Below are 16,676 nucleotides of genomic sequence, written 5' to 3' on the forward strand. Positions count from 1 at the left end.
CGTATCGACGGCAGCAACACAGAATAACATGTACCTGAATTTAAAGCTTTTTATATATCTTCTGATACCCGCCCTCGCACGAGTGGTTCTTATATTCAGTTGCATGTTTAATTGATTGCAAAAAAACGAAAAATTGGGAGAAACAGAGACGGCAAACCGGATAAAACGGATGCAAGCAGAAAGGACCATGGAGATTTACAAAAACGGCAAGAATTAATTGAGGAGGGAAAATCTGTGTGAAATAGACAGATAGATAGATAGATAGATAGATAGATAGATAGATAGATAGATAGATAGATAGATAGATAGATAGATAGATAGATAGAGAGAGAGAGAGAGAGAGAGAGAGAGAGAGAGAGATAGAGAGAGAGAGAGAGGGTGGCCAGACTGAGTCCAGTTTGCTACCCTACACGTAGGTAGGGGGAGGGAGGAGTGAAAGAAAGAGAGAAAGAAGACACGAGTCATGATCGAACTTCCCCATGCACTAAGCCAGGCGCAGCCCATCTAAAGTTGAGAAAACAGGGGGAAGGCGGGAGATGGAAATTCAAGATGATGAGCAAAACGAGAACAAGGTGAAAGCGGGAGCCAACGTTTCGACAAGTGGACTTGTCGAAACGTTGGCTCCCGCTTTCACCTTGTTCTCGTTTCGCTCAATATCTACAGTTGGGCACTCCAGTCTGTCGCATTCAGGTACTGTAGAAGACAGAGCTCGAATGGCTTTCTGGGCTGATGAGTTGTGAGACCGGGCTTCCAAGACCTTTGCTTCTGTAAATTGCCTATCGTCCAGTCCAGTCCAGGCAAAGTGGAGTGCCTTGCTATTTGAGACCTGAGTTAGCTGTCGGACGACAAATAAATATCGGAGCAAATAAAATATGCGCCACAGGATGAGGCATGTGTGTGCTACAAAAAAAAAGAAAGAAAGCACCGGGAACGACTCGGCACACCGTAAATGAATGCCAAGATATTAGAGACGTTTAACTTGTACGCTATTCCGGTAAACGGGAGCGCTTTGGGCGGATTACCGGATGGTCGGGGCGTAAACGTGAGCGGTGAAGCCGCCTGGTGTTGTAGAGCTCAACCAGACAAACGCATAGCTAAAACTGCAGTAACTCACCATATCCTGCCTCGCCACCCGTGCAAATTTTTGGCAGCGGCGTAATTGTGAACACGATTACGCCACTGGCGAAAATTTACGCCAGCAGCTAAGCAGAATATAGTAATTAGCTCTGTGTTTGTGTGGTTGAGCTTTGCGCCACCAGCTGGCGCCACCAATCTGGCCGCTCAGGTTGGCGCCTCCGCTAAACCGGAAAACCGCCCGCGCTTGTCCGAATACCGGACACGCTAAAAGTCTCTATCGACCCAACGAGACCCGCAGGGAGTGTCTACCTTCCAGAAGCGCTGAGATTGAAAGAAGATGGAAGGATTAAATGGTCGGTAGTCTAGATAAGTACGAGACGCTTAGAGTATTGGTAGGAGAAAAGCTGGGAAGAGATTGACAGAACCGGAGTCATTGCAGGTGTAGGTAATGGCACAAATAGCAATATACGTTTAAATACGAAAGTTAAAATCGAGATCAAACAGGGAAAAGGCTAGATACCGATAGACGCATTAAAACCAGGTTATAACAAGTCAGGCCACAGGACTATTATTCCCCGCACCATTTCAATGGGCATGCTAATAAACATCATCATCATGTTAACAGAAAGTATATTGAAATTTGAAACAACAAAGTACCAATAGCAACATAAGATACCTTCTACAGTTAAAGCTAGATATAACGAAACCCGATTTTTTGGAGTTACCGATCTAACGAAGAAATTTCCATACCCCGCCAAGTTCAACCTCGTCATTAACCCGAATTAACGAAACTAGCTTGCATTAAACCCGATTAAACGAAGCTTTTCCAGAAAGAGATGAGTAAAAAAAGCTGTGATTCTTACTAATTATGACGCAGACGGGTTTTTCTTCGAGCGTGAGCTCTAAGGCTATCGCGTTAATACATCTCGGCACCTTAGTCACGGCCCTAGCTTTATTTTGACGAGGCTGCACGCCGCGCCCATGCACGGAACAACGGACTCTGCAGTCGCTAGCGTTCTTACGTACCACGTGGCGCTAGGGGCGGCGGTGGTTGGGCCGCCCTCGCTTACTTTTTACACGCGGAGGCGTGGGTTAGCGGCAAATAAAATGCCGCGGTACCTTTTGGCATGTCACTACGTTCCAATTATCAGTTTCGAAGGGCCGAAAAAGCCCCTTCCTCGATTTTCCGAACTTCCCGATTTAACGAAATGATTCGAGCGTGGTCATCACTTCGTTAAATCGAGTTGTTTCAACTATAAGCTATGGCGAGATCAAAATTGGAGCAGCGGGTATGAAACCAATCTGTATGAACGCACGTGTTGGTAAGGTCGGTCCAGTTCCACTTTACAAATGTAAGCTAGCGCAACAGCAAGCGAAACCTATTAGCTACATCCTCCTTTTTTCTGTTTCTTTGTGTATGAGTGGATGAAGGAACAAATAATGACGAGGTACAGCGAGAATTTACGCTCGCACGTGCGGCCGGCGTTTCGTTCTCTCTCTCTCTCTCTCTCTCTCTCTCTCTCTCTCTCTATATATATATATATATATATATATATATATATATATGTATGTATATGTGTGTGTGTGTGTGTGTGTGTGTGTGTGTGTGTGTGTGTGCGTGTGTGTGTGTGTGTGTGTGTGTGTGCGTGTGTGTGTGTGTGTGCGCTAGAGCGTGCACCTGTTGCGTTCTGCTGCCACAGGCCACTCGCGTTGCCTGCGTGATGTTTAGTTCCGTGTTGAAGCACGCGAACGCATTCCGGGACACGGACAGCTGCCAAAGAAAAAAGCGGTGGGTCTCCTCTCGACTTTGTTTTGCGGATATTCCGCCATCGCGACAGCACGGTGACATCATGACAGCCGCAAAGTTCCGCGTTATACTTTTTAGCTTATTTGAAGTCGCTATTTAGGGCAAGTGCCGCGTGCTTTTCCCAAGGCGCTGTTCGGTGCTAGCAAAGCGGGAAACCATTGGATTGATTCCTACAACTCGTGGTTCTGAAGCCACGGCACGAAAGCCTCTTGCTCAAGTAAAGAAGTGGGCAACGAATAACGTGCGCAGCTCACCTGTCAGGGGAATTTGACACCAACAGTTCGGAATTTTCTTTCAGACATGGTCAAATTGCAGGGTGGTCTTAAATCTCCGATCGAGCTATCACGGCTCGCAATAACACCGTTTGAGGTTTAATACATTCCGGCAAATAAACTATGCCTACGCAGCCTTTAAAAAACCGCGTAGCCGTCTGTAGAATTCCTGGGTGTACAGAAGCCTCTTGTGGTCACGAAGTACAAAGGATATGATCGAGTGTCCTACAAGTCTCGGCGGCAAAATGACGACGTCATCTGTTATACGCCGAACACACTGCGGCTAAGCGTCCGCCACAAAGAGGACTTAACAAAGGTCTCAGGTTGTTGTCACAACATCACCGACTGATTTATTGATTAGTTGAGCGATTCACCGACCCATTACGCTGCACCTCTGCTATAAGCGACACTGGGATAGTGTAATATTAGGGTAATATCTGATCCCCAGTGTTCTTCATTAGTGGTTTTTTCTTCTTTTAACGTGAACCGAAGTTTTATCAAGCGAATGTTTCTGCATTCGATTGATATGCCACTAACTGCGACTATTTAACCACAGCAGTATATGGATACATCGCAGAATCCAGGTTGTCGTTATTTTGGTTCATACAAATACTATAACGCCTCCAATACCTTGTCTGCACTGTCAAGGATATGGGTTCGCCTACATCCGAGTAAGCACGGTAGGGTAGTAGAAGTGCTACATTAAAAGACTGCTCATCGTTACACGGTGTTCTATCCAGCAAACAGCGAGCTGATAGTTTTGCATTTTCTCGGACTAGCAGCGGCTACCAAGGGAGAAGCCAAGACGCTTCACTATAGTGAGCAGCAGTACGTTTCAAACTCCGAGTGACACTTGAAGCCGTGGATATATTTAGAAAGAAAGAAAGAAAGAAAGAAAGAAAGAAAGGAAGAAAGAAAGAAAGAAAGAAAGAAAGAAAGAAAGAAAGAAAGAAAGAAAGAAAAAATACCCAGATAGCATCTTGGCCAATCTTGCTATAGGTAGCCCCAAGTGTTTGGATATAAGAACGAGTTCGGCTCATCCGAAGTCGCCATATGAATGGCGAATAATGAAATGCGTAATCAGGGAGGTTTACTGCCACTCGGTTCAAGGACATGACCGCAATGTTGTAAGCATTAATTACGCCTGTCAAAGACATCACTTTTTCTTTTTTTCTCACACACCTTTTGCGCTGATGCAAGAAGAGCGGCCAACATATTCACCAGACCATAGAGCGGCGTGGTCCCGTGGAGGCAGGAACGCGACACTGTGACCTACCATACTTGAGATGATGAACACTTGTGCAGATACAGTGCTGAGGAACAAATATGCACCTAATTAGAAAACTGAATTATACCACGAGATGTCATACTTCAATGCAAACTATAGGTACACGAAGTGTCGCTCTGTGCCGGGAATACATGGCGTAGCGAGAGAGAAACGAAACAGGAACTGGAATCGGAACCTGTTAAAATGTGGTCGACGAGGAATCTGTCTGGTTACCCTGCTCAATCTACCAATCGTAGATCGGTATCGAATAATGCACTTAGTGCGGTGACATTGCAGGTCACAGCGTGTAAATCACATGTGCAAAGTAAGAGAACACTCTTGTAAAGCGGAATGGTTCAGGGTTTCGGCTGACTGCGTGCTGCCATACACGTATATTGTAAATGTAAATGTGCATCCCCCCCCCCCCCACACTTTTTCCAAACCGTAGTGTCTATTGGCGCTGTGATAAATAAATAAATAAATAAATAAATAAATAAATAAATAAATAAATAAATAAATACCTATAAGCTGGCCAAATTCACGAGCTCACGATATATATATATATATATATATATATATATATATATATATATATATATATATATATATATATATATATATATATATGTGTGTGTTTAAAAGTAGATGCAAAATTCCATTTTCACAGTGTCTGCTGAAGAGTTGGTGCTTTGCTCTGCTTTCGCGGAAGCGAAAAGTCGAGGTTCATATCCTTTCTCCCTCTCTTTCACACCGTGGATATCAGAACACGCATAACGAATTTTTCGAGAGAACGTTTGAAGTCACACAACACGAATTAAATTACGTCGCGTCATCGCGCGCCTTACGAGGCAGGTGGACGAAGTGGGCGTGTCGGCGCGCGTTCACCGCGTGTTCGTCGTGGCGTAACGTACACATCGCCCTGGAAAGAGAAACCAAAGTGCCACGCACCGGGTCGCGCTTAAATGTTGCATAGAACCAGCGGAGAAACCCAGAATGTTTCAAATATCGATTCCACACCAAGGAGACGTGCTTGCTCCAACTGTGCACAGGCCGGTGGAAACGACAAGTGCCGTATATCGATTCGGCGTGCAACAGCGATGACATATGCATTTCGTAATACAGGTCCACGTCCTCCACGAGTCTAGTTGTGTTGCTGATACGTTTCCCCGCTTCGATGAAAAAAAAATCAGAGAAAAGAACATCACTGGCGTCACCTCCCTAAGCCACTTTTCTCGCTGGGCCATCACGAGTGCTGCGGCATTCGCCCAACGCCGGGTGCCGAAAGGAGTGCGCGCTTCTTCCCGAAAGCTGCACACCAGTGCAACAACTACGTCAAGCTCCGTGAAAAATCCCAGTCCTGTTCTCAACCACTGCGCGTGTGTGCAGAAATAGACGCTTGAAGAGCGGAGATACTTCGCGCGGCCCGGCGCGCACGAGCGCTTCCTTCGATCATGTTTCGGAATCGCCGCCCTAAACGAAGCCGTACGATCCGCGCGGCACAAACAGGCGCAGCGCCGCACGCGCGCGGTCCGTGCGTAGGTATTTCGTTCCGTCAACGGCGCGCGAAAAGCGGAGAAGCGCATGGACTCACCCGATTTGTCCCGCATGGCGCTGTTATTGTGGCGCGCGAGCTGCGGGCTTGAGCAGGTGCAGGTTTGAGCTCTTTTCGGAGTTAGCGCCTAGGACGACAACCTGAGGAGGACACCAAGATGGTAGCGGAGCAGAAGCTGCCATCTTTCTATTGTTGCCATGGAGACACGCTCCGAGAGACCCTCCCTCTTTTGCGGCATCGCTCGTCCCGCGGTTTGTTGGTGGCGAAAGACGAAACCAAGATTACGCCTAAAATCGCACACGTTGTACATAACTTGTCATTTTATTTCTATGCAACTAAAAAAACAATGTGTATACGTTTACTAATAGTCACTTTGACTAAGTGTGCCGTATTAATTAGGACGACTAATGTGTGAAGCATGTCGGTCGTGACGTTAACAAATTCTGCTACTACAGCAAGAACACGACCTCCAAGATCGTTATTACTTTTTCCTGGGCCAGTTGGTCTACACTTATTACAGTGCAAAATGACGCAAAACAAATTGACGCAAGACACTCTAGTCTGCCCTATAATTTCACTTCAACTTGTTCTACATCTTTATACACCTTAACACTGCGATAATATTATGTTATGCGACCGGGGCTTCTGCAACATTGAAACGTCGCCATCTCTGAGGCCATAAAATACACCATCCATATTTAAAATGTATCACTGCGTTATCAAGCTAGACAGTGTTATTACTTAGTTTTATTAAACTATGTATCCACCACAATAAAGCTATAATGCTCCCTCATCCCTTGCTGACATGCTAGAGAGAGCAGGTTGAACTTTATATTTAAGCCGTCGCCACGGAGTGCAATGACACACTGCTAAATTGGCATGCAATAAAATTATTATGTTCTCTAAAAACTGTAACGACAGTTTAATTTTTGAGCATTTGTTGTTCTAATTCTGCTTTGTCAAAGAAAGCGTGTTAAAAAGAACGTTTTGGTAGATTTGGAGAATTTTGCAACGCACCTGGCAACGTTGAACCAAACGCGTCGTCTTTTCGGTCAAGCGCCGCTGTACACGTTGTCACGGTATGTAACAAGCTCTCTTCGTAGCACGCGCTTTTTCGCGTCCATAGCCGCTGTCCCAACCTCTGTTACTCAACTTGCCTACTTATTTTACGGTCACTATATAGATTTCAAGGTAAGGTTTTCGTAGATGCGTTCGATGGTTGAAGTTTTCGCCCTTTTTCCGGATACGCCTGCCTATGCTCGCCGTGTTTACTCATCGAAAAACAGCCTGCTCTCACCTAATAACCCGATCACGGTACACTTCTGTTTAGTTTAGTTTGTAGAGTTGAGTGCGAACAGGACTAATGTGCTGGAAAATGAAAACTTTTCGACCGTCTTTGAAATCGCGATATGTCAGTGCACCCTGTGGTTCTCCTGTCGCGAGGAAGTGCAGTGGGCAATCCTTGGTAATGTGCATTTGTCTCTGCATTGTCATTTATATTTACGAATGTTGACATAGTCGAGATGCAGAAACTCCTAGAACAAAATAAGCCTAGCGATTTCTCCCTAACTGTCGATGGCATAATTGCATTGTTACTTTGCAATGTGTTACCAACATATCAACACGGTCGACTGGGGCACGTGCTTCATTTCGTCAAATATGCTTAAAGGTTCAACATCATTAATGTAAAAGCTTTTCTTGTGTATTTTGGTGGGAACAAATAAATGGCGTTGCCTGTGTCGTTTTGTGTGCATGCTAACAAGTGCTTTCGTTTCATGCGAACGGCGTGGTCCGCGTGAATCGAATTGATAGTTTCAAGTTTGACAGCTGGATCCTAAAGGAGTCTTTCTGCAGTTTGTAGTTCACGTTATGACAGAATTTACATCCTTAGACTTTTATAAAGTTTTGCTGTGGTGAAACTGTCTTGTAGGAAAGGTGCGCTACCCCGTTAGCAGGAGTCCCATTGGCTGTTGCATGAAGGCGCCCACCTGTTCGCGACGTTTGCTTAGCACACACTAGCTTTATAGTCGGCATGCGGCGCTTACAGCTGATTTGTTTCTTATACCAGTTTTATTCAAGTGCACTATGTGGATCCGGCAAATTTGCCCTTCCGACGATTTATTCGTCGATTAGGACCGAAAAGCTAGGTCATCACAAGATCATGCGCAATCAGTGATTATTGCGTAGAGTATTAAACTCTGTGCTCATCAAGAGCCGCTTATTGCAGCTGGGATTCTTAAGCAACTGTTAAAATTGTGCTAAGTTGCTGAATATTTCAGAATGTTTTCTATCACGTTTATAATTAAACTTGCTGAAAGGCTGCTTGTGTGCGGCATCCTAGAGTTCAGGTGAAGGCTTCTCAATGAACGTTGCTTTAGAGAATCTATTTAACAGCAGTGCATGTCAGTTGCACATTAAATTTGAGCGCTGAGCCTGTTTTGGAGAAATATGTGTCACTGAAGTATCGGAGTGATGGCTACATTGAAATTGAACGGTATTCTTTTTTTTTTATCTTGCATAACTCTGAACCTTCTCATTCTGTGGTTCCTGCATTCTATTTTGCCCATAGAGTCGGGTGACTAAAGGCTGTCTTGTGCTTTGTCACCGCAGATGCTGAGAATCTTTGCTGGCATCCTCTGCCTGTTGTTGGTTCACGCGGCAGAGGAAGAGGTCACAGAGGCACGGCTACTTGTACAGAAGCGGATACTCAACAAATTTCTTGTTGAGGGCAAAGACATCATTGTTGACTACAACATCTACAATGTTGGTGGGAGGTAATGCACATTCCCTTGTGCACCTGTCTGTCATCATTTGCTTGATGTTAGAAGATTGAACATGCTGTAAAAGTGTGTAGAGCTAGCATTCTTGCATCCTTTATTTGTATATTCATGCTTCTGCAGCGGGTTAAAGGAAGGGTGCGAAATGTAGTGCTGTGGCTAATCTAATTTAGTGTATCTGTAGCTTTAGTGGTGTTTCAAGTTGTGGTGGTGTTTCAAGTATCTTGGTGCTCCGTGGTTACATGTCAGTCTTCCAGCGAGGCAAATGTGTACAAATTGTGCAGGTCAGTTTTAAAAGGTATAGGGAGTGTTAGGAACTAAACACTGTTTTCTCTATCATAACAAACATAGTGAAGCTGCTCAGGCTGTTTGCAGAAATGGTCGTTTAATTCTCATAATTCTCACTCACTCATAAGTGCTCTCCCTTTTCCTCCTTTCTTACAGTGCAGCATTGGACATTAAGGTGTCTGACAACTCCTTCAATCCTGCATACTTCGAGGTCACGAGTGGTCTTCTGAGCTTCAAGCTCAACAGGCTTGCTCCGTATCCTTCATAAAAGGCTGTATGCATAGCCTTTGGTGGCTTGTAGTGTGAAAATGCAGGCAGTATTTTGTAATGGCATCATGAACACTTTTGGAGAACAGCAGGATAGTTTTGCATTCAGCAGGATTGACTTTATATGGCTGTCTCTACATTATGCACATGTAATTGTACCACTTCATTATTAAGGCTGCGAAGGAAAACAACTGTCAAGTGAATAGCATGATTTTATCATGCTCGCAGCACTCGTGTGGGCTCGCAGGCATCATACTTATTTTTGTATGAATTGGCAAGGTCCTGGTGAGGTACAAGATACGAACTGGTTGTAGTCCTTGCTGCTTTTCACTATGTTTAGCTTTGAGGCAGCCTCCCTTAAACTGTTGGAGCTATCCAGAATTTGATAGTGATTTGGTTATTTTGATAGTATTTACCACTACACGACGTTGCGGCTACTTCTGTTGTCTAAAATTGAGCAGCGGTGGACGCCAGCAACATGCACTAATATGAAAGATAAGGTGAATATAAGCAAAACACCAATCAGAACGGGCCTTCGTTCCTTCTCAGTGCCACGGTTTGATGCCCGGCTGCCGTCTGCCACTGTGCGACAGCGCCTTGTGCTAGACTACCGGTAATGCACAGTCCACTTCGTTGCAATTGTCAGCACCAGAGCAACCGAACGCCACACTAGAAATTCATCAAGCGTGACAAGGCGCCCCGCCTGAGAGTGAGAGCGAAGTCTGGCATCACTCTGGGCACTCTTGCTATATGCATGCGGAGCGAGATAGCAGCACCCCGATGTGGCTCCGCAGCCGCTCCGGCCACATAAGTCGTGGTCCGTTTACTTCTTTTGGCTGACAGTACATGTGTATGTGTTGCAAAATCATGTGCAAACTAAATCCTGTGAGCCAGCTATTCTGCTAAAGGTCTTGTTACTGGAAAAATGCTAGTCTCATGAATTATCTGCGAGTATGAAGCTTTTGCTAATTTCAGCCACTCACAAAAAATGCACAAACTAGGTGAGTGCAAAAATTATTACCAAGTTATCTGTGATATGAAACATGTTCAGCATGCACAACAGTCTTCCTCAACTGAAGCGCACAGCGGCAGCAATGTCACTCACACTGTCGTCATCAGGCCTCTGACATTTGGCTACTTCAACTTCACAAGTGCTGATGTTTCCTACAGGACTTCTGAGGACAGCCAAGAGATACAGGTTTGCCTGCCTTTTATTGATCTGTCACGTTGGGACAAAGAAACATTACTCCGTGCAATGTGGCCCTGAGTGCAACCAATGCCTCCTTTACTAGATGCCTGCTGCGTCGCTAGTCTTCCTACTGGAGCGGAGGTTCCCGTAGTTCAGGGTAGTCACGGAGAGACAGCGCTCGCTGCCGACCCACTTCCTGTTGCGGAGGAAGTGACGATTACTAGGCTGGCGTGCGCTCGATCAATGGCTTGATGAGAGACCGTGGGTCCAGCCTCTGGGATCGCAAGAGACGCCGCTAAAATCTCTGAGGCACAGCTACGTGATTTAGGTTTGCAGCGACCACTGTAGGTAGCGCTCGCAGCCGACCCGGGTGGAGAGGAGGAGAGAGGAGAGGGGCAGAAACCAGCTTCTCGGCTCATGCGGAAGGCAGCTAGTAAAGGAGGCATTGGTGCAACACATAACTGATGAGTTTTGAACTTATTGATTGTGATGCATTCCCAATTTTGTGTCCTTCTAACGACGGAAAAGCTGTTGCTGCAAATGCTGCTGTGTTTCATCAAAGCAGTGGAAGTCAGAAATTACCGTACTTATGCATGTTTCCATTTAAAACCATATTTTGCAAGTAAAAAAGGTGTCAATAGTTTACTGAACTAAGGAAATGGAAACGTTTTTGGCAGACTTTCACTTGTCACAGGCTATTCCATAACAAAAAAAAAAGAAAAAGAAATAAAAATAAAAAAATACTCCAGCATGTAAATTTATAACTCAAATTATTCTGATAGAAGTACTGCAATTCCTAAAATACAACACTTTTTCCTGAAATGCCAGTTCCAAGAAAACACCTTGCATTATATATCTTGAGCATCACTTCAAAAATATAGCATGACAAACTGTTTAAGGAAACTTGGAATTCCCTTCTGTTAAAATTTATGTATGCCTCTGAAAAACTTTTCATTGTTGGCATGAAAAGTTGACATGCACAGTGAAGTGCTTGGATCTGCTAAACAGTTAGTTGCTTTGTCGTTTCTGGCCATTATGGGCCGTCCTAATCTGATGAGTGTGGGTTGCCTATCTACTGCATATGCCTTTGTTTTCACATTTTGTTTTTTCTAGTTAAGTGCTACGGAAACTGTTTTGTCTACGTAATGTGTGAAATGTAACATTACGCTCATCGCAGCCTCAAGTGGTCGTCATGGGCAAATGAGGATAGATACGGAGACAGGATTTGATTTGGAATGTAGTTGAACATCTGAAGGTATTCATTGCAAGTTTTCCAAGATTTCGGACATTCTTGATTGGACCAAAATTTGTGTAAATTAGGGCCAAAGATGGAGTAATAGAAGGCCAACTGAAGACAAAGTTGGTACAGAAGCTATGAGCGAATCGACACAAGACTGAGTCTGAACATTTTGCAAATACCTGAGTGAAGATGAATCCCACGTAGAAGCAGTGAGAAAGGTGATGAAAGCAAGAACGACTTTCAAACCTTGAATGCTTTTCTTCTTCTTATAGTCTTCCCCCTTCGACTATGTTCAGGTATTGAAATCCCTTATTCAGCACTCAGATTGACTAATTCATTGGTAAATTTGTTTTCAGTTTGCCCACACCGCTGAGCCAGGGCAAGGTGGAATTATGCCAGTGCGCGACTTCGACAGGAAGTTCTCGCCCCATGTGGTAAGTGGCTTTCAAGTACAAGAAATTATTCATGAAGCTGTGGCACTGTATCACCTCTGTTGTTTGTATATTTTACTGTTGTTACAAAAATTTAAAAATAAAAGCACTATGTACACCTTGATGTGGTGATGAAACATACTGAAGTACAGCAAAGAACTTTCTATTTGTGTGCTTATTTCCAATTTTCATCTTGGTATGAAGTTTCTGAATAATTTGGGAGCCAAATAAAAAAAAAATGTGCATTTGCAATTTAATGTGCTGATTACTCACCAGGTTGCGATTCTGCATTCACATAGAAATGGGAACTAGAAAATTTTGTCATTTATGGTATTTAGTGCCCATCATGTTCAGTTTGTATTTGTCTCTCTGCAACAGCACCTCCAAAGGCCAAAAAGGGTGCCGTGTCATGTATGCTTCAGCTGCGTGGAACTGCTGTCCCACTTTTGTTCACATATGTAAAAGTGCCGTTAGTTTAGGACACTGCTCAGTGTCTTAAGATCAACATTCATTTTTTGCAGACTGACTGGCTGGCTTTTGCCATTATGACACTGCCATCTCTCGGAATCCCATTTGTGCTTTGGTTCAACAGCAAGTCGAAATATGAAGCCATCGTGAAGCAATTCAAGAAGCACTAGGACACTTATGAATGTGGGTTTGGAAGGGTGCATTGCAGTACCTGTTATTATTTTTTTTTAATGTCCCTCAGTGTTTTTGTATTAAAACACAAAATCTACATTTGTGTACGATCGGCAGTGTTTTCTGTTCTTACTAGGCATGCTGTAAATACATCGCTACTGAACGTGTCACTGGTTACCAAGTACATCAGAAAACAATTTAAGAAATGCTATACCTTTCTCATAACTTTTAAGGTTAGAGAGTGCAATATGCATTGCATGTTAAGAGGAAGCTTTAGCTCGGGCCCAACTCCGACGCGGCCTATTCAAATACATGTAAAAGCGCAAAAATGTTTTTCTGAGATAACCCCTGGAACGAGTTTGATGAAATTTGTTGCATTTGAGAGATAAAGTTATATTCTAGTGACTGTTGGAAGCAGAATTTTAATTTAGGGCTTGAATTTTGTTTAAAAAATTTTCAAAAATTCAGAAGTTTGAAAAATATAGAAGCATGAAGTCTATAAACTAATAGCTCTGCATTAAGAACAGATATCACGGTTCTGTAAATGGCATCCGTTAGATCATTCAAAGCGGACAAATTTCATATGTAATTTTACATCTTACATGAATTTGTTACATTGTTTACGAGGGTTCTGCAAAAGTTGTAATTACATATTAATAAATATTTTGAGACTGATGTGTAAGATGTCAAATTTGTCCGCTTTAGATGTGTTATTAGGTACAACTCACAGAACTGCAATATCATTTTTTTCTTGCCGAGTTATGGAGTTGTAAACTTGATATTTTTGTTTTCTGAAAATTTGTGATTTTTGCCAATTTTCAATAAAAATTTGAGGACCTAAATCAGAAACTCGAAACCAACAGTCACTAGATTTTAAGTTTTTCTTTTAAATGCAACAAACCCCGTCAAATTTGGTGCAATGGTTGCCGAAAAAAACGAATTCTCCTTTTACGTGTATTTAGATAGGAGCACTTGAGCTAAAGCTTCCTCTTAAAATGGAACTTCATTACAAATCCTGCCATCCCTGCAGACATGGCAGCAGACAAAGTCACATAGATGCATCATACAGCCCTGTATGAAACCACGCATTTGCTTCCCAATCACGGTGTCCAAGAAGGTGCAAATTACTTTGAAATTAATGTACAAATGGCAATGGTTCATACACAAAAATTAGGCATGTTAGTGTGAAGTTGGGCTGTTGAACTACCATATGATGATATAGATCAACATGTGTTCAATCGGTAGACAATTGCCAAGTTACTGCATGCATTATAATGGAATATAGCCACACAGTGTAGCCAAATTGGCAAGCTGATGTTAGTCTTATCATCAAAACATATTTCTGTGCATCAAAACTTCATCTGACAAAAATTCAGCATCTCACTACTTATAGTATCTAATTGTGTGCTTGATATTGTGGTTGCTATGAGAAAAGGCAATGTAACAACTTTTTTATTGTTTAGAGGCACGGAATTTAAAACAAGGTGAAATCCAAATATGTCAGAACTTCATTAAACCTCTGGAACATCACAACTGCAGTTGACGCTGTCATATCTTCACTGAAGAAGAGTGACAAAATGAACGAAGTGTCATCCACCTGACAGTGAGCATGTAGCTACAAGGGAAAGCTTTGCACTTGGAAAAATTCATCCTGACACAGGGATCAAAGTCTGGTCAAAACTTTCCAGGGCAGTCGCTCTTCCATATGAGCTAACCAGGAGGCTAGCAAATGGCAGAGCAAGGTCGCAATAATTGGCAACTTGAAGCACACTGTATATGGCGAATAAGTTCTGTAGTCTGCAGTTGTGAAGATTTCATAAAAGAGAAGAAATTGCCATTCGCCCTATGGGAGCACGAAGCTACAAAGGGCGACCACGAAATTGAAAAGCCGATACGACTTTTCTTTACAGACTTTTGCAACTATTGGGTGGATGATAATTTTTCCCCTTTCGTGTATATTCCTGTGCACACAGATCAATATAGTTCAAAAGGCTTTTCTGCCCTTCAGCTTTTTGATGTCCCTGTTGTATTCACTCTCACACTGGAACAAACATGGTAGGCTGCTCCAGCAAAAGCAGAGAATCAACAGTGCGGTGGTGGAGCCATCTGATGGTGCAAAATAAGAGCAGTATCATTTCACGGGCACAGTGCCTGTGAAATGGGTAGTGTGATGTAAAGTTGTGCCACTGAATATGAAAGAAACTTGGCATGATCATGGGAAAAGTGAGGCAGGCACAGCACACAGCTTTGTTTGCAGTATTGCCATCAACTCATAATGGAGAGCATATTCTGCGACTACGGAATAAGCTATGCCTTTGCTACATCCAATACTTGTCATAAGCATATATATTCGTTACACATTGACATTGGCATGAAATATCTCGGGGTTCTTTTTTTTTTATTGTTATTACGTCCGTGAAGTTATACTGTGATTCCACTGTACCAGACACGCTTCACACCTACCAATAAAAGGTCCTGCGAGACTCAATTGACAGAATGTGTTGCGTATTCCTGGAAAACGGTGGGACTGAATGAACTCTAGGTTGATGAAGCAAATTGATGCAAGTTGCTGTTGCACTTATGAATTGTAATACACACAGCACGTGCAAGCAATGTCCGAAGAAAAAGAAAAGAAAACTTTAATGACAGCTTTCTTTTGTGACAAGCACAGGCAAAGAAAAGGACATTTGTTCACAATCTTTACACAGCTCTGCAAGGTTAGGCATGCACAAAGGGGAAAAAAAAAAGCACTTGCAAACATTTACATTTGTAATGCTTTTGCAAAACTAGTGGCTACAGCGCAAAAGACACTAGGCTGAAGAAAACAGTTCTGACCACCTCAACACTTATATCCTTTTTTTTTTAACCCAACGTGTTCTTTTCCTTCACCTAGTGTCCTTCATACTGCAAGCTTCATGGAAAATTACAAAGTGACCCAGCATTTGTGCTTGCTAAACCAGAGATCTTGTTAATGGTGCTCTGGAGCTGTGCACATTCATGGCATTGAAACATCTTCACTTTCATCATATAGTACTAACACAACAAGAGAGTACATATCCCAGCATTCATCTAGGCCTCTCCAGTTACCACTCAATGAAAGATGCAAACTCCACCTTTCACAACATAAGCAGAATCCCCATGAAGAATGTCTTTGAGGTCTTATGGCTTTTAATCACACTTGACAATTTGCTGCTTTCAAGCGTGATGCAAAGGAAAAGTAGGAAATGTGTGTAACACACAGGATCAGATACGCTCCACGTAATTGGCAGGGAAGAGCCCCTCCTTGCCTCTTAGTCGCCCAAGCCACCAGCCTGATGGATCTGCAAAGTGACATTAATTCCACAGTGTAGACATAAAAAGGTACTGAATGTAGTACAAGATCAAGCAATCCTCCCAGAACAGAGATATGTGTAAATCAATGCTACGGAATTTACAAACAACACAGAAAGTGAATCAAGCACAAGCCCACAAATCTGCATTTGCCACTTGCTTTCTTCGGTAGGTCTTTTAAAAGTGACTTGAAGAAAATGCCTGTGGCAGGCAATGCAACAATGTCAGCTGAGTTGCATTAGTTGAAAACATGGATATCACTTACATGAGAAATAGGCTACAGTTAGTCAATCAACAACAATTTGCTGTGATGGCACAGTGGTTATGGCTAACCTGTGAACCTGGCTAATCTTCTGCTGAACAAGACGTCAGAAGTTTCATACCGGCTGCACTGGCTGCATTCCTATAGGACCACAATGCAAAAACACTCAAGTATCATGCTTTGGGTGCCCACTGAAGAACTTTAGGTGGTCAAAATTAAACTGGAGCCCTCCACAGCAGCATTTCTCACAATCATTGCCTTAACATTAACTTCTTAAT

General features: G+C 43.1%; 3 protein-coding genes across 12 annotated transcripts in view; 1 reads left to right on the forward strand and 2 right to left on the reverse strand.

The window, feature by feature from the left end:
- The window catches only part of LOC135916873 (uncharacterized), a 150,032-nt gene extending 143,860 nt beyond the window's left edge, over window positions 1-6,172 (reverse strand). For all 5 annotated transcript variants that reach the window (XM_065450336.2, XM_070531772.1, XM_070531770.1 and 2 more), the window contains exon 1: window positions 6,015-6,172. In XM_065450336.2, coding sequence (XP_065306408.1) covers window positions 6,015-6,030 — 16 coding nt within the window. In that variant the 5' untranslated portion in view covers window positions 6,031-6,172. The remainder of the gene's footprint in view (window positions 1-6,014) is intronic.
- A 728-nt stretch (window positions 6,173-6,900) lies between these two features.
- SsRbeta (signal sequence receptor beta) lies at window positions 6,901-12,916 on the forward strand. 4 transcript variants are annotated; one of them, XM_065450571.2, is made up of 6 exons: window positions 6,901-7,054; window positions 8,586-8,749; window positions 9,197-9,295; window positions 10,394-10,505; window positions 12,093-12,170; window positions 12,689-12,916. In XM_065450571.2, the coding sequence occupies exons 2-6, from the start codon at window positions 8,586-8,588 to the stop codon at window positions 12,803-12,805; spliced, it is 570 nt and encodes a 189-aa protein (XP_065306643.1). In that variant the 5' UTR covers window positions 6,901-7,054; the 3' UTR covers window positions 12,806-12,916. The 4 variants fall into 4 exon arrangements, with proteins under 4 accessions (XP_065306643.1, XP_065306694.1, XP_065306495.1 ...); XM_065450622.2 differs by having other exon boundaries at window positions 7,017-7,166; XM_065450423.2 differs by lacking the exon at window positions 6,901-7,054 and adding an exon at window positions 7,155-7,289.
- Window positions 12,917-15,421: 2,505 nt separating this feature from the next.
- LOC135915707 (unconventional myosin-Ie-like) overlaps window positions 15,422-16,676 on the reverse strand; it is a 352,538-nt gene continuing 351,283 nt past the window's right edge. For all 3 annotated transcript variants that reach the window (XM_065448929.2, XM_065448861.1, XM_065449014.1), the window contains one exon: window positions 15,422-16,126. In XM_065448929.2, coding sequence (XP_065305001.1) covers window positions 16,050-16,126 — 77 coding nt within the window. In that variant the 3' untranslated portion in view covers window positions 15,422-16,049. The remainder of the gene's footprint in view (window positions 16,127-16,676) is intronic.

This window comes from Dermacentor albipictus, chromosome 1 (assembly GCF_038994185.2).
Source record: "Dermacentor albipictus isolate Rhodes 1998 colony chromosome 1, USDA_Dalb.pri_finalv2, whole genome shotgun sequence".
In the NCBI taxonomy this organism is placed as follows: Eukaryota; Metazoa; Arthropoda; class Arachnida; order Ixodida; family Ixodidae; genus Dermacentor; species Dermacentor albipictus.